Here is an 18,548-nt window from a genome sequence, read left to right on the forward strand (position 1 = left end):
AGATAGTGTGAAATTCTAAAAAATTCTGAACTATAAGAGACTTAAGGACTCATAAAGCAACTTGTACCTCTTCCCAAGAATTCCCTGTATACCCAGGACAGTCATCCTACTTTGAGCACATGGCTTGCACCTCTGCAAAGGGAAGCAGTTGCTGATTCGAGCTGAAGGGGCTCCTTATGTTCACTAGAGCTTTCTTGGCACCTGAATTTGGAAATTGTGCTTCCATTCCCATCAAACTCCCAAAGTCATGAGATGCCTCTGATTACCGGGTCTTCCAGCCACTGGTCAGTTGTATGATTGTTCTTAAACGTAAGGATTCTGCGGATCCCTTTGGCAGCCTGATGAAGCCTGTGGACCCTGCCTTAGAACAGTACTTTTAAATGCATGAAATAAAGTGTATCAGTTTATAAAGGAAGCTAATTATATTAAAAGACAGTTATCAGTATATTTCAGCTGAACTGTGATATAGTTTATATCACATTATATGTGATATAGTCATTTTATGTTTTATTAGAACATTATAAAACAAGATCTAGCAGCAACTCTGGTGACTATTATTTTGAGGTGGTGATGTGTGTGAATGATATTTTGAGATATCTGCAACAGTTGGAAGTGGGGGAGGGAAAGGTCTACATTTTAACAGCCCCCCACCCCAGAGATTCAGATGTAGCTGGTCCAAGCAGATCCCTTGGGGAAACATCTCAAAGAAGAAATGCCTTGTTGTTTGAGACTCCACCAATTTCCAAAACATGCCCATGACCTTGGAAAGACCGATTCTGGCTACAGGGTTGGACCATGTCTACATGGGTGCCACCGTGGAAGAGGCCCCCACACGTTCTCCTCTTGGGTCTCAAAGGTTTGTCCTGAAGTATTTTAAGGGCCCCTCCTAGCACCTGGGCTGGAGCTCTGCTCAATTCCAGTGCTTCTCTTGAAGGAAAGGATTTGCTAAATAAATCTGCACTTCACCTAAGCAGGCAGTCCACAGGAGCAGCTTGTCACGTAAATTGTTTTTAAGGACAACTTGTTCTGTAAATTAAATGCTGTCATTGCTGTTGAATATTGACTTTCGCATATGAATTGTTGGCACACAAATAGGTGCTGCTAATTATGAATAGGTTCCCTCCGTTCATTAAGTCAGCCCCGTAGAACGTGTATGCAGAAGCATGTTGATAAGCCACGTCGGCGACAGAAAGTAATAAAATTGCCTTCTTTTCTGATCTGACTGTAATTTAGACTGACTTGCTCTGTGGTCTGAATCAATACAGCCTTGCCCTGTCTGTGTACATAGAGAGCTGTTCTTCATATTCAAAGGTTACTCTGCCCGTGCGGATTCCAGAAACCACTGTTGTTCCAGCAATGGCGGGGTGGAGTCTGTTCCCAGCTGTCCCTGCTCTTCTTGAATCAGGCTGTTCGGGGTTGAGGGCAGAGCCCCTGACTATAGCCTTCTTAAGAGCCAGCAATAATAGATGTTGATCTAGGGAACTATGAAAAATCTACACGAGCTACTTCCAGTGTAACCATTATTATCCACAGAGATGTGGGAATGAAGGTAAGAAGGGATAAATAACCTGTCTAAGATCAACCACACCTGTGAACTGATGACTTGAAATTGAATCCAGTTCTCCAGCCAGAGCTTTCATCACTACACATGACTCCCTGTCTCTGGGGGAAGCCTGGGTATTTCTAGATGATATGGGTGGACTGTATCTGCCTGTATAATATCGGACCGTTAGTCAGACCTTTGCTCCTTCCAGGTCTGAGGATCTACAGTTTGCTCTGTACCAGGTATTGTGAATGCTGCCCTCAAAACTAAATTGGAGATGTGAGAATTCACAAAGGTTACCGAGTATTTCACCCCCACTCCCCCACCCCGCTCACCCTGCCCTTGCCGGCTGAGACTTCTTCCTGTATATGCCCTGCTTCTATCCTCAGGGCATCATATTAAAACCCCAAACTGCCTTCGTCAGTGGTGATGTATAGCGATGATGTTATGGCTTGGGGCAGAAATACATCCACTATTTCCCGACCACCTACTGTGTGCCAGGTGCTTTAAGCACATGAAAGGAATTATTCTTCTCATTTTATAGATAAGAAAACTAAGACTTAGAAGGATAAATGTTTTGCCGAAAGCCACACAACTCCTAAGTGGCAGAGCCCCATTTCAAATCATCTTTTCTTTTTCTGCTTAGCTGTGCTGTGTCCAGCTGAGTTCTGCACTCTAAGCACCTAACACATGGCCCTTAGCTTGGGAAATATCTGTTGAATGTCCAATGAATATACGAATAACCCACAGTGAACTAGTCTGTGACACAAAAGCTGAAGAAAATGCTACAGGGGAGGGGAACTCAATGAAATTCTTGTCAAATATTTTGTGTTCTATTGAACTGAATTTTGAACTCAGAGAGCTAGAACTGGAATCTCTGTATGTCAAATTATTTGAAAGTGAAAATGAAAGCCACTCAGTCTTTGCGACCCCATGGACTGTAGTCCTTGGAATTCTCCAGGCCAGAATACTAGAGTGGGTAGCCTTTCCCTTCTCCAGAGGATCTTCCCAACCCAGGAATCGAACCCAGGTCTCCCACATTGCAGGCAGATTCTTTACCAGCTGAACTGAGCCACTCACATTATTTGAGTGAGAAACTAAATCAGGAGATCACAAAGGTCCCCAAACTGACGCAGGCTGGTGATTCTTAACCGTGAGCCCAAGGAAATTAGCAAGACAGTACTTAGAGTTCAGTGAGCAGACCAGGCCTCCTTACCTGAACTGGTCAGGAGTAGGTCTGCAGGAAGCCAGTCCACCCCACCTCCAGGGAAAGCAGAGGCCCTGGCTGTGCTTATTTTTGCATCAACTCGACTCTACATTTGGTCCCATCCATCCCATATTTGTGTCCTCTGAGACCTTCTTGCAGCTCTTCTGCCCAATGTTCCTTGCCTTGCCCCCAAGCTCCCAATTAACCTGCATTGGACAGCCATTAAGTAGAGTAATTGCTTTCTGTTATTTAAAGGAGAAAAAAATGAGGGCTTCATTGAAAAATGCCTCTTTCTGTTTTCTTTTTACACTAAACTGTGAACTTGCTGCTCCCACTCAATGTGTTCCTCGAAACAGGACCATTAATTCACAGCTGTGCGTAAAAAGGGATTCTGGGTTGTCTCTCCTCAGTGTCACCAGGAAAGAAAAAAAAAAGCCCTCATTGCTTGGACAAGGGTACTCTCAAATGTAAATGGGGAAACGGGGTCTTTTCATAAGGTCCTGCTGCCTCTAGCCACTAGAATGTACCTGTGACCCTTTTCAATGGTAAAGTGTCACTGGCCTTAACCCTTCTTGCCTCAATTTCCTCATCTGTAAAACAGGGAATGAGTTGTCTTTGTTCAGTCGCTCAGTCATGTCTGACTCTTTGCAACCCACTGTGGCAGGCCAGGCTTCCCTGTCCATCACTATCTCCCAGAGCTTGCTCAAACTCATGTCCATAGAGTTGGTGGTGCCCATTCAATCATCTCACCCTCTGTTGTCCCTTTCTCTTCCTGCCTTCAATCCTTCCAGCATCAGGGTCTTTTCCAATGAGTCAGTTCTTCACATCAGGTGGCCAAAGTATTGGAGTTTCAGCTTCAGCATCAGTCCTTCCAGTGAATATTCAGGACTGATTTCCTTTAGGATTGACTAGTTGGATCTCCTTGCAGTCCAAGGGACTCTCAAGAATCTTCTCCAACACCACAGTTCAAAAGCATCAATTCTTCCGAAGCAAGGAGCAAGCATCTTTTAATTTCATGACTGCAGTCACCATTTGCAGTGATTTTGGAGCCCAAGAAAATTTTGGAGGCAAGTTAAACCACGGTTTATGATGCTGAAGAGTGCCTTGATTTCCTCATCTGTGCTGTGTGACCTAGGTCAAGTAACTTGATCACTCTGATCCCCAGTTTTACCATCTCTGAAAAAAGAGTGATGATACCTCCTACCCCAGGGTTGTGGGAGGTTTTGAAAATGTACCATAGAAAGTGGTAGCTGACTGTGGATGAACAGCAGGGAATGAATTGAAGGTGCTGTCATAGTACAGGTTTGGGGGAAAGGAACCCATGTTGAAATATGCAGTCCTTTGTCTCAGGGTGATCACAGTGGCATTCAGGAAGACAGCTTAGAGAAGATTGCACTGATAACCTGAGTCTGGAAGGCAGAGCTCCATTTCCCAAAGGGTAGCAAGGAAGATTGCAGGTAATACACAAAACACTTTCTATTTTTAATTGCCATGAATTTTTTATGGGTACTAGAAAAATATTGGTTTTCCTTTTATGGCGCTGATATAAAGTTTCGTTTTTCAATGAATGTATTGTGTGAAAGAAGGAGCCCATTTGAAGAAAAATGTTAAGTAAATAAATTGGACCTGCGGCACACAGATATGTGAGAATTCATGATGCTGATTTTCAAATGACTGACATTTGGGAAACCTGATTATAAGCAGATTCTCAAGTAGGTTCCTAGAACCAAACTCTAGCCACCCAAACTCAGTGTAGCTAGTGACAGTGGGTTTGTTGCTTTGGGTTCCTGAATGAAGCTGACCGGGAAGCAGCAGATAGCACATGCATAGAGTGGGATTTGAAGTGGAGCTAGTGATTGTAGAATCCCCATGCCAATTTCATCTCCCGTGACCAGCCCTCATCAGAGGCATCCTTTAGGCCTGTGATCCAGAGACTGGGCTGATGACAAAGATGATGCTGATGGTGATGCAGATAGTATGATGATGGAGATGGTAATGGTGGTCAAGATGGTGGAAAGAAATGGTGCTAGTGATGAGGATGGTGATGGGAGTGACAATACAAAGCAAAAGATATGTGCTGAATACTTATTATACATTCAGAACGTGCCCAACCCTATTTCAAGTGCTTTAAGTGATTTATATGATTGCTTCATTAGGAACTGATATTATCTCCATTTTCCAAATGAAGAAACCAATGCGAGGTACTTTCTACATGTTATCAGTTTAATCCACACAACAGGTTCACAAAGGACATAATTATCCCCAAATACAGAGACATTAACTCACCCAAGATCATGCAGCTGGTCAGTGGCAGGTTGGAAACTCAGACTCAGAGAGTCTGACTCCAGAAAGCTTGTCCCTAATCACCAAACACACTGCTCCTCCAGAAACAGGGCAATGAATGAGTCATGTCTCTATCCATTAAACTCAATAGGGGAAGCAGATGTATGGGCATCTAAAGCATGTCTGAATTAAACACATAACATGTTAGACTTTATCATCAGGTGTTGTAGGTACACAGAGTAAAGGGCAATTGATTCTGAATGGGGGCATCCTGGAGGGCTCCCTGGAAAAACTGGCATTTGATCACAGCCTTGAAAGTCTTCAGTAATTGAGAAGATGAAGGGGAGGGTCATATAAGGTGAGAAAACAAGAGAAAAAGCGGGGAGCCTAGAAGTGCAGGGCAAAATGAATGATGCTCTGAGGACACAGTTAGTCCAACCAAAACCAAAGCCTTCCCAGGGTCTTGGGGACCTGGAGGGGTGACGTGTGGCCCCAAAACATGGATCCTCTTCTCTTCTCCACCCGATTTTGATTTTTCTTATTTTGAGCTTTTTTATGAGCGCTTTCAAGAAAGACAGAGGGAAAGATGAATGTACCCCAACCTGGCCCTAGATAGGAGATACTAGAAAGTAAACCCCACCTCGCTAAGCTTATTACTCTGATAACTCCAAGAAGCACATGCCATAATTCAAAATTCAGAACTAACAGAAAAGTTGGAAGGGAATGTTGCCCACAATCCCTCTAGGCAGAGAAATCCTTGGTCAACATTTTGCTTTTTTCCCCCTGTTATTTACTCAGTGCATATTTTTAATAACATAATCCTGATCACTCTGTATGCAATTTTGAATTTCACTTTTTTGCCACTTACCATTCTAACACAAAGATAGTTTTTTCATTTATTGCAGCTCTCTGTAAACATTTTTAGTAACTGCAGAAGTTTTATCACGTACCAGAGTTTATTTAACCATGCTCTGATTTTCAAACATTTGTTTCTTTGTCAAATTTTGGATTCTATAAATAAGGTTTTGGATAAAAATCCTTGTGCATGAAGATTTTGCTGCATTTTGGATTCCAACCTTGGGACAGAGTCCCAGAAATGGAATTACTGAATCAAAGGAAAGGAGCATTTGTTAACACCTTGGCTACACAATGCCAACTTGCCCCATCATGGACTTGGAGCTGGCCACGGCTGCAGTGAGCCGTCTCTGTAAAAAAAAACTTAGGTCAGTGTAGGGTGACGAGCACAGACATTAGAGTCAGGCAGACCCAGGTTTACAATCTTATCTCTGCTTTGTGACCTTGAACCTTGGTTTCTTATCTGTAAAACAGAATTTCTCAACCTGGGCATTATTGACTCCTGGCAAAACTCTTCCTTATGGGGAATGATTTGTACATTGTAGGATGTTTAGCAACATCTCTAGCCTCTGCCCACTAGGTACAGTAACAGTCCCCAGAATGTGACACAAGAAATGTCTCCAGATGTTACCAAACGTCCCGTGGGAGGCAAAATCACCCCGCTTGCAGATCACTGCTGTAAAGCTGAAATGATGTCTCTCAGTTGTGTCTGACTCTTTGAGACCCCACGGACTGCAGCATGTCAGGTCTCCCTGTCCATCACCAATTCTCAAAGTTTATTCAAACTCATGTCCATTGAATCGGTGATGCCATCCAACCATCTCATCTTCTGTCGTCCCCTTCTCCTCCTGCCTTTAATCTTTCCCAGCATCAGGGTCTTTTCAAATGAGTCCATTCTTTGCATCAGGTGGCCAAAGTATTGGAGTTTCAGCTTCAGCATCAGTCCTTCCAGTGAATATTCACTGATTTCCTTTAGGATGGACTGGTTGGATCTCCTTGCAGTCCAAGGGACTCTCAGCAGTCTTCTCCAACACCACAGTTCAAAAACATCAATTCTTCGGTGCTCAGCTTTCTTTATAGTCCAACTCTCACATCCATACATGACTACCGGAAAAACCATAGCTTTCATTAGACAGAACTTTGTTGGCAACGTAATGCATCTGCTTTTTAATATGCTGTCTAGGTTGGTCATAGCTTTTCTCCCAGGGAACAGGCGTCTTTTAATTTCATGCCTGCAGTCACCATCTGCAGTGATTTGGGAGCCCCCAAAAATAAAGTCTCTCACTGTTTCCTCTGTTTCCCAATCTATTTGCCACTAAGTGATGGGACCAGATGCCATGATCTTAGTTTTCTGAATGTTGAGCTTTAAGCAAACTTTTTCACTCTCCTCTTTCACTTTCATCAAGAAGCTCTTTAGTTCTTCTTTGCTTTTTGCCATAAGGGTGGTGTCATCTGCATATCTGAGGTTATTGATATTTCTCCCAGCAATCTTGATTCCAGCTTGTGCTTCTTCCAGCCCAGCATTTCTCATGATGTACTCTGCATATAAGTTAAATAAGCAGGGTGACAATATACAGCCTTGACTTACTCCTTTTCCTATTTGGAACCAGTCTGTTGTTCCACATCCAGTTCTAACTGTTGCTTCTTGACTTGCATGTAGATTTCTCAGGAGGCAGATCAGGTGGTCTGGTAATCCCATTTCTTGAAGAATTTTCCACAGTTTCTTGTGATCCACACAGTCAAAGGCTTTGGCACAGTCAATAAAGCAGAAGTAGATGTTTTTCTTGACTCTCTTGCTTTTGGGATGATTCAGCGGATGTTGGCAATTTGATCTCTGGTTCCTCTGCCGTTTCTAAAACCAGCTTGAACATCTGGAAGTTCATGGTTCACATACTGTTGAAGCCTGGCTTGGAGAATTTTAAGCATTACTTTGCTAGCATGTGAGATGAGTGCAATTGTGCAGTAGTTTGAGCAGTCTTTGGCATTGCCTTTCTTTGGGATTGGAATGAAAACTGACCTTTTCCATTCCTGTGGCCACTGCTGAGTTTTCCAAATTTGCTGGCATCGTGAGTGCAGCACTTTCACAGCATCATCTTTCAGGATTTGAAAGAGCTCAACTGGAATTCCATCACCTCCACTAGTTTTGTGCTTAGGGACTCACAAGGCTCTATTGGGTACTAGACCATTCAGGTATGAGCTAAATCAAATCCCTTATGATTATACAGTGAAAGTGACAAGTAGATTTAAGGGGACAGGTCTGATAGACAGAGAGCCTAAAGAACTATGGACGGAGGTTTGTGACATTGTACAAAAGGCAGCGATCAAGACCATCCCCGAGAAAAAGAAATGCAAAAAGGCAAAATGGTTGTCTGAGGAGGCCTTACAAATAGCTATGAAAAGAAGAGACACAAAAGGCAAAGGAGAAAAGGAAAGGTATACCCATTTGAATGCAGATTTCCAAAGAATAGCAAGGAGAGATAAGAAAGCTTTCCTCAGGGATCAGTGCAAAGAAATAGAGGAAAACAATAGAATGAGAAAGACTAGAGATCTCTTCAAGAAAATAGAGATACCAAGGTAACTTTTCATGCAAAGATGGGCTCAGTAAAGGACAGAAATGGTATGGACCTAACAGAAGCAGAAGATATTAAGAAGAGGTGGCAAGAATACACAGAAGAACTATACAAAAAATATCTTCACAACCCAAATAACCACGATGGTGTCATCACTCACCTAGAGCCAGACATCTTGAAATGTGAAGTCAAGTGGGCCTTAGGAAGCATCGTAGAGACAATGCATGTGAGGCACTTTTTCACAGTGCCTGGCACAGAGTAGATGTATGTATGGCAGAAACCAACACACAAAACACATCTAAAAACTTTAAAATATATATTTAAATAAGTTTAAAAACTAAAAAAAAAAAAAAATAGCCTCACAGCAACATTTAGATTAGTGTTTGACCAGACAACCAGGCACCATAGCCTAGCCCAGTTGACACACAAATTCACCATCAAAAATAACTTCAAGGAACATCTCCCCAAGTGTGCAACACCTCCCACTGTGCAAGAGATGATTTCCAGAGGGACAGGGGCAGTGCCTTAGATAACACTGGTCATGGGAGTGACGCTTTTCAATTCTATTTTCATTCTAATTGCTTTCAGAGGAAAGGCTCCACTTGATATGAGCCCCTAACAACTCTCACTTGCTCTTTTTAACAAAGGAAAACAGGACCAGAATTCAGGTATAAATTAATTACACTCTTTTTATTGAATTAACTTTCACAATGACCTTCTGTTTACAGCAAGGGATACTAATTTCCCATTTATGGCAGTGACATAATGTTTCTTTTTTAGATATATATATTCAAAAAATAAAATGAGTCCATCAAAGATTAAGTAAATAACGATACAGGTGGTGCTTGGATACAACTACATTCCTGAAGGTTGCTTACAAGCAAACCACATTTGAGAAACACAATCTTAGTCAAGGAAAGTCAGAGCTTCAGGCCCAACCAGTCTCCCATAAGAAGATATTCTCTCCAGGGCCAACCTGGGAACGTGCAGGTTTGGTCTGATGAAGGAGAAAGCTAGTTTTCTTCTAAGAAAGCATGAGAAAGGCCGGAGTGTTCTCAGAGTTTGCCAGTGCTGAGAATAGTAAAACATGCCCCTCAAGGAGCATGGTAAAGTGCATAGATTCTGGAGCCAGGGTGCTGGGGTTCAAATCCGCCTTCTGCTGTTCGTGGCTCTGCCCTGCTGAGAAGTTATTTCACCTCTTTGGGCCTCTGTGTCCTCGTCTGTAAAATGGGTTTATAAAGGTGCCCACTTTATAAGGTGTTATGAGAATTCAATGTTAAAGCGCTCTAACTGTACTGTCACAAATAGGTGTCATTTTGGACTGAGTTGCTATCGTTGGGAATGATGGACAAAAAGAATACTGTGTCACAGTGTACTAAGTGCTGTAACAAGGAAAGTACAGTGTGGCATCTGACACAGGGGAGTGGGGGAAATTCCAGAATGGTGTCCTGGAATATAATATATAAGCCGACACCTGGATGATCAGCAGGAGTTAGCCTGGAAAAGAGGAGAAAGAGAATGTTCTAGATAGAGGGAATAACAGTTTATGCCCAGGCTCAGAGGAAAGACACAGTATAGTCCATTCTTGTGATTGCAAGGGAGGCAGTACTGGTCACAGCAGAGGCTGTGACAGAGGGGTGTGTCCCAGATGAAGAAGGCTGAATGTAGACACGTACAAAGGCTTTCTGTGCCTTGTCAGAAATTGTGGGTTCCAAAGAGCAGGGCTGGAGTTATCGTAGCAGCCCGCTGTGCTTGAAGCAGCACCCCAAACCTGATAAGTCTTTGACAGGCATGTGGTGAATGAACAAACGCTTCCCTCTCTGCCTGATGAGACCATTTCCATTGAACGAGGGAATCTTGAGATGAGAATCTCTGCACCTCTTCTCTGTGAGTCTTGGCTGCTTGAAGGATCTGAAATCTTACTTCTGTCCACAGGTGACCTGGTGTCCCGAGCAATGCATCATCTGCAGCCCCTCAATGCCAAGCACCATGGCAACGGCACCCCCCTGCACCACAAGCAGGGGGCGCTCTACTGGGAGCCCGAGGCCCTGTATACCCTTTGCTATTTCATGCACTGCCCGCAGATGGAATGGGAAAATCCCAACGTGGAACCCTCCAAAGTCAACCTCCAGGTGGAAAGGTAAGACATGTGTTGGCTTTGGATGGCCAGAGAGAGAGGCTCCCATCGAGCTGACACCACTTTGTGGTGGGTGGGTATTGCCTCTGAGGTGGTGCAAGGGTGGGGCAGGGGAGGGGCCAGAGCTGCCCAGTTTCCAGAAACTGGAGGCTGAATCTTGTGCCCTGAAGAGTATCTGAGACCTCGGGGAGTGCTGTCTCTTCAGTCGTGTCTAACTCTTTGAGACCCTATGGACTGTAGCCCACCAGGCTCCTCTGTCCGTGGGGATTCTCCAGGCAAAAATACTGGAGTGGATGGCCATGTCCTCCTCCAGGGGATCTTCCCGACCCAGGGATTGAACCAACATCTCTTATGTCTCCTGCAATGGTAGGCGGGTTCTTTGCCACTAGCGCCACCTGGGAAGCCCTGAGACCTGACTGAGATCTTTGAAATGGGTTTGCATAGGGCTGGTCCAATCTGGGATAAAAGTGGCCTGGGTCAGAAGAGAGGTCAAATTCTGGAGAGATGACGGTTTCTTCAGTGCCAGGGGGCTTCACTGTGAAGGCAGCTTTGGGGGACGCCAGCCCTATGGGTGGGAGATGTCTGTCTTCATTTCACCCTGCTGTCCTGGGGACTTGAGAGGAAAACTGTAACACCTGCACAGCCAGAAATGGGCTTCTTGGGCACACAGGGGACAGCATAGCAGGGCCCATGAGGCAGAATCCTCATGGCAGAGAAGGAAGGGAGGGCTTCCTGGAAGAGGAAGCTCCCTCTGACCCAGCTTCTGCTGCTCCTCAGCACTGTCCATCTACTCCCCTGTGCCTCAACCTCCCCATCCATAAACCAGCAGCAACACTGAGTGGTTTCCAGGTTCCCTTCTGCCTGGAAAACCCCAGGATTTTCTGAGGCTGGTTTCACGCTGTCAGAGGCAAGACATCCAAACTGCCGTCAGTCCAGAAGGCTGCCTGGAGGCATCCCCTCTTTCCATGTGGACAGGTCCACAAAGCTCATCTCCCATATGCGTGGGTGCACAGTTGCTTCATTCGTGTCCAGCTCTTTGTCATGCCATGGACTGTGGCCCACCAGGCTCTTCTGTCCATGGGATTCTTCAGGCAAGAAAACTAAAGAGAACTGCCATGCCCTCCTCCAAGGGATCTTCCCAACCAGGGGATCAAACTCATGTCTACCTGTGTCTCCCACATTGCAGGTGGATTCTTTACCCACTGAGCCACCCAGGAACCCCTTATCTCCCCCAGCATCTCACAAATCAGGCCCATCCTCCAATGTACACAGGCTTGTACAGTAGTGACCCTGTTTATTGAGTCGTTAAAAGAGCTGGCTCTGTGATCCAGACTTGTAGGTTCGAATCCAGGCTCTTCCGATTAAAAGCCAGGATATCTTGGAAAAGTGCCTTTAACCTCCCTATGCCTCAGTTTCTTCGTCTATAAAATCTATAAAATACGAATAAATCCTTCATAGGGCTTTTTGAAGACTGAATGCATTGAACAGTGCCCAGCATGTAGTAAATGCTTAATAAACATTCCCTTTTATAAATGTTGTTGGAGATCTTACCACACATAGCTGAATAGCTCCCAGTTTGGGCTCAATGCACTTTTTCTCTATTAAATGATTCCAAGTAGTTTTGAAATGTTCATTGGATGCTCTGATTCTGCCAGAATAGATTGGATTTAATTGGGCTCCTAAACCATTCTCTTGGCTTTCAGTTAAAGAAGAGGATGGAGCATGGGTGAGACAGAAATTGCCTCTTGTTTTTTTTTTTTAAAGTATCCCAAGTTAGCATCAATATTTCAAGCCAGTCTGGAATTAACTTAATCAGGGGATTAGTCATGTCTGCCACTATCCAGGCCAAATCAATGGTGCCCTGTGTATATTTTCATGTGCCAAACATACCCAAAGTGGAGAGGTGGCAACGTGCACATGGTCCCCAGGCAGGAAACAACCTCAGTCAGACACATCAAGACTGTGTTCTGAGTATGAATCATGATGGCTGGGAGGATGGAAGCCACTGGTCTCAGCTTTGGGGTATCTAGTTCTTCAGCCCCACCCAAAAGCCTGTAGAATGGGGTAGTTCCTCTGATTCATCTTCTCCCCACACTCTTCAATTCCTGCCTCTTTTTAGTTGACCCCCTTGTATCTCCAGTTAGACCTCACCACCGCTGAGCACCAGAACCTTATGCAACTCAGCCTTCCAGTTTCAGTGCCAAGTCTCACACTCTCAGGCTGGATCTTCTCAGGATACCTTATTCTTTTCTGCCCAACACAGCAAATGTGTGTGTGCATGTATGTGTGTGTGTGTGTGTGTGTGTGTATTGCCTATGAGCTTTGTGAGGACACAGAACACATCTGTTTTGGTTGTCGCACCGTACGTAATGCCAAACTCAACACCTGGTATATATCACAAAGTTGATAATTATTTGTAGGATGAAAGAATGGACAAATCCATTGATCCAGCTGCCTGTGGAACATTTCCATCAGGAGTGTTCACAACCACCTCAAAACTAAGGCCAACATCTTGCCCCTCAAACTGACTGTTCCTCCTTTCTCCCCGTTCTCCAAGACTGGAATCACCATCAACCTGGTCAAACCAATCAGAAAACTGGGGCCCACCCCCACACTCCTTCCTATAGCCAGCTAGTCAGTAGATCTTACTGAGGCAATATCTGTGCCATCTCCCATTCCTCTAATCCAGGGGTCCCCAACCCTGCCCCCTTCCACATTCATGGCCTTTTAGGAACTGGGTTGTACAGCAAGAGGTGAGCGGTGGATAAGCGAACGAAGCTTCCTCTGTATTTACGCAGATGGATATCCTCAGTGCTCACGTTACTGCCTGAGCGCCACCTCTTGTCAGGTGAGCAGCACAGTAGATTCTCAGAGGAGCACAAGCCCTACTGTGAACTGTGCATGCGAGGGACCTAGGGTGCACGCTCCTTACAAGAATCATCCTGAAACCATCCCCCACCCTTGGTCTGTGGAAATATCGTCTTCCATGAAACCAGTCCCTGGTTCCAAAAAGGCTGGGGACTGCTATTCTAACCCTTCCTTCCCAGACTGCTGCCACACTGCACGGCCCAGCCCCTCATTCCCTTTACTGCGGCTGTTGTTTTCAGTTGCTAAGTGACAGCTGACACTGCATTTCATTTCTAAATGGTCTCCCTGGGTGTGAAGCTTAATATTCTCTGACCAGCTCCATCCTCATGGCCACCAAACTGAAACTCTAAAATACAAATCTCATCGTGTGACCTACTCCCTGTCCCCAACTCCCCAGACATTGCCTGGCTCCCGTTGTATTTTCTGTTATGTAGTTTCCATCTTTCCTTCTGGAATCTATTTTCAGAATTCAGAGTGTAGTTGAAGTGACTATTAGTCTAGGGAGACCATCTAAGGTTGCAAACTTTCTGGAACAAGTTTTAGAGAGGAATGAGCTGTGAGGGAGAGCCCAGTAAAGAGAACATGTTCTATAGTTTGTCAGAGTCATTTATGTTAATATTTCCATTCCTCCTTGGTTGAACTTTCAGGGGACGACACAAAACAGAAAGAACTTACCATTTTTTGAGTTCTGTTCACTTTGGTCTTCGGGAAAGCGTATGGATTTGGGAGTCAGATCAACTTTTGGAATCAGATCCCGGCTCTGCTTCTTCCAGTTCTGGGACCTTGAACAAGTCATCTCACCCCTATTGAAACTCTTCTCTTCCACTGTAAAATGAGAATAAGACCAGCCTCTTGGGACTGGTGTAAGCCATAAATTAGATATTGTGGCTAAGACATCCAGGGCCACGCTTAGTAGAAGGAGAGCTCCCCTTATCCGGCGAGAGTAGCTGATATACCTCCTTTTATTTTTCGGCTCGAAAATGCTATTGTCGTTGTCCCTAAAGAAGCCTGGGTATGATTCCTTCTAGACAAAAAGCTGTTTCTTCCCATTCTGAGCTAGACTAGAGCTTGGTATTTACTAGCATCTGAAAACACACAGGGAAGGGCTTCAGAGGAGAGAGGGCTCTGTTTTCAGTAAAACGTTTACAGCCGCTTCATACCAACACTTACTAACAAGACATTTAAAGTGGGAGGTAGCATCCTAATTTGGAGTTGTTTTTTCTCTTTCTTTCTGTCTCCTTTTCCCCAGAATCAAACAACATTGCTTTCATTATCTATGCTGGCAAAGTCAAGTAAGGTTACGGTGCTTATGTGTTTATCATAGACTCTTCAAGAACAGGAGCTGAATATTGTGTGCTTCTCATCCATGCCCAACAGAAAGCCTGAGACATATTTGTTGACTGAAATAAAGATTGTTTTGTGCCTCAAACCATCTCTGCTTGTCAGAAGAGCCTTTTTTGGCTGGAGTATCTGGAACTAGGTCGCCATATACCATTTTCCTCTTTCATGTGGGCATAGCTTTCGAGTTGCTACATTTGTTTTGAATAGTTTCATTTTTCATTGTGGGGTTTTGAAGAAGCTCAGTGCCAGCATAAAATTTCTGTGGTTTAAGCTGTTCCAGAACTTTGGCTACTATATTTTGAGCTTCTGAAATCTCTCACTTTATGTTTAAAAAAAAACTCAGATAAATGTTGTAAGATTATGATTAAGCTATATGTATTTCCCAAACAGTAATGATAAATGTAAACACCTCAGTTCTGAGGGTAGGCGTCACATGTGGCTACTACTGTTTTTTTAATAGAGTCATCTTAAATCTATGACAAGGTTTTCCTGCCCTACATCATTACTGGGGCTTCCCTAGAGGCTCAGATGGTAAAGAATCTGCCTGCAATGCAGAAGACCTGGGTTCAATCCCTGCGTCGGGAAGAGACATTTGCTCCTCAGAAGGAAAGCTATGACAAACTTAGACAGCAGAGACTTCACTTTGCCGACAAAAGTCCGTACAGTCAAACCTATGGTTCTTCCAGTAGTCATGTACAGATGCGAAAACTGAACTATAAAGAAGGCTGAGCGCCAAAGAATTGATGCTTTCAATAAAGAATTGATGCTTTCAAAGTGTTATGCTGGAGAAAACTCTAGAGAGTCCCTTGAACTGCAAAGAGATCAAAGTAGTCAATCCTTAAGGAAATCAACCCTGAATGTTCATTGGAAGGACTTATGCTCAAGTTGAAGGTCCAATGTCTTGGCCACCTGTAGCAAAAAGCTGACTCAGTGGAAAAGACCCTGATGCTGGGAAAGATTGAGGGCAGGAGGAGAAGGGGACGACAGAGGATGAGATGGCTGGATGGCATCACCGACTCAATGGACATGAATTTGAGCAAAACTCCGGGAAATAGTGAAACACAGAGATGCCAAGTGTGCTGCAGTCCATGGAGTCACAGTGATTTGGACACAACTTAGCGACTGAACAACAACATCATTACTGGAAATACTAGTGATTCCTAGATGTGTTTGGACATGAATGATTTCAGTCATTCGTCACCATAAAATTAAAAAGAGGAGGATAAATAGGGGTGTTTTGTTGCCTAGGTTAGCTGGTAATGCCTGAGAGGAGCAGTGATCAGCTTCACATAGAAGACTAGGCGTTAGGTACTTTTATTCTGCCCCAGTCTCTTGAGGAAACCAACCAAAATTTACACCTAGGCAGTGGCAGTTCTCACCTCTCTTGTAAGCAAAGCTGTGCAAACAGATGTGGCAGACTGTCTACCAGGGAAATCTCAGCCACAGACATGAGCCTCCAATCACCAACTATTTGAGGAAAATGAATGGGAGAAACAGAACATTCTTAACACATGGAAAATTTACACTTGAGGAAATAGAGTTAACCAAGCAACAGACATTGGAAGCTAATGATATTCAAATACATGTTCCAAGAAACCTTACCAGAAAATCACCACAACACATCAGTACATGACAAGTAATATCCAAATGTTAACATATTACAATGGAAATACCCAAGGTTATGCAAAATTTCTGGCCTTCTGATTGTAACTCTTCCCCATTCTTTCCCATCAAGGAATGTATATCAGAACACAAGTGAGGAGAGTATCCTTGATACAAGCAACGCTACTAATAGGAATGTTTAGTTGCAAAAGCTGAACCTGCTTAGCAGAAAGAAAGCCTCTGGGAGGCCCAGTGTAAGCAGAGGGTTAACAAATCCTTCCCCTTCCTGCATAAGAATTTGACCTTGGGTTAATTCTCTAGCTCTGTTGCCCTGGAAACATGATAAAATTTGCAATATCAATTGTGTTACTAAGCAACATTGCTTATGGTCAAAATGACCCTAAATTGGTACATTAGATCTGGCCTTATAGTACCAGAGTGAAAATGAAGTCGCTCAGTCGTGTCCAACTCTTTGTGACCCATGGACAGTAGCCCACTAAGCTCCTCCATCCATGGGATTCTCCAGGCAAGAATACTGGAGTGGGTTGCTATTTCCTTCTCCATATAGTACTATAAATACTTGGTAAGTATCCAGAGATTTGGGCTTCCTTGAATTCGCTGATCCCTATAATAGTGATGTCCCTTTCAGGAACCCTGGAAGCTATTTCTGTGGAGTTGTTACAGGAGATACTTGGATTCATAAATCAGGGCAATTCTCACCACCACCCAAGTGGATCTTATCTTCCTGCATCTGAGCATCACCTGGGTAGAAGATAGCTCTGAGATGGCTGGGTGAATTGTTATAAGGCCTCCCAGTAAAGGGAACGTTTGATGTTGTCACACAGGACAAGAGTGGCTATGATGGTCCCATGAGTCTAACTGTTTAGTTGAGCTTAAGAAGACTTCTGGTGAGGGACTTCCCTTATGGTCCAGTGGCTAAGAGTCTGCATTCCCAATGCAGGAGACCCAGGTTCGATCCCTGGTCAGGGAACTAGATCCCATATGTTGCAACTAAGAGTTCACATGCTGCAACTAACACCTGGCACAGCCAAATTAATAAAAATTTTTAAAAAAAGAAGACGACTTCTGGTGGGCATTGAAGCTGGAGAAGCAGGCTTTGAGGCCACACAACATGGAACAGTGCCTACGTTGCACCCCAGGACTGCTCACAGCCATAGAGGCAGGACCTTCCATCACTGATGCTGGACAGTGGTCACTCCCAGCAGGACCTCTGTCACCATTACCCTTGAAAGCTAAATGTCTCTGCTACCTCCTTTGTTATGTTCCATTTATGCCACACCACTTGCTTCTAAATCAGTGGAGCCTGGGCCACATCCCTGCACAAAGCAGGAGGGGCAACTGAACCTTACTGAACCGTGAACTTATGATATGGGAAATTCTCCAAACAGTAAGGTCATCAGTGGTTCCAGGCACCCAAAAGCTTGACAGAGGGTCACTACACTCTTCTACTTTACTTTTTAAAAAATAAATAACACATAAGTGGATCATTTGCACAGTTCAGTACTTTTGATCATGATTAGCCACACAGCTCACAACTGATTGGCTTATACACCACAGGGAATATGCCCCAACATATGGACGGCTTAAGTTGACGCCCTAGGAACCTCGACAGCAAGAAGGAAGAGACAGGAGGACTATTTTTTTCCTGGCATTCTATGCAGCAATGCAGGATGCCTTTTCCCAGAAGAAGAATACTACTTTCTCATCTTCCTAAGGGCCGTGATCACATCTGGCACAAAGGTCCTCTAAAATGTCCTTCAGTGCTAGTGGGTCCTGGAGAAATTCAGAGCCAATGGATGACTAGGGACAACCCAGAGTGGGAGAACCATGTATTTAGACCTGTTATCTGCAGGGCTATTTGTGGGCTTGCCTGCAATTCCAACCATTGGATAAATGGTTCTAATGAAAAAAATGCATGTTGAATTCTAAATAATTACCTTAAGAAACAAAGTTTTAAAACATGATCTATGTGTGACATGTGTGTCGCTGCAATTTACTTCATCTGACCAGGGTAAAAGCAACTCTAATCCCAATATTTTTCAAACTGCAGGTTACAGCCCATTAATGGGCCATTAAATCAATGCACTGCAGAGACTGGCAAATGATACCCCGCAGGCAAAG

The 18,548-nt window shown here is 44.1% G+C and overlaps 1 protein-coding gene across 2 annotated transcripts in view; it reads left to right on the plus strand.

The window, feature by feature from the left end:
• The window catches only part of ABTB3 (ankyrin repeat and BTB domain containing 3), a 320,838-nt gene that overhangs the window by 195,677 nt on the left and 106,613 nt on the right, over positions 1-18,548 (plus strand). For both annotated transcript variants that reach the window (XM_068970684.1, XM_068970685.1), the window contains exon 3: positions 10,394-10,598. In XM_068970684.1, the coding sequence (XP_068826785.1) occupies positions 10,394-10,598 (205 nt within the window). The remainder of the gene's footprint in view (positions 1-10,393; positions 10,599-18,548) is intronic.

This window comes from Capricornis sumatraensis, chromosome 4, assembly GCF_032405125.1.
Source record: "Capricornis sumatraensis isolate serow.1 chromosome 4, serow.2, whole genome shotgun sequence".
NCBI lineage: Eukaryota > Metazoa > Chordata > Mammalia > Artiodactyla > Bovidae > Capricornis > Capricornis sumatraensis.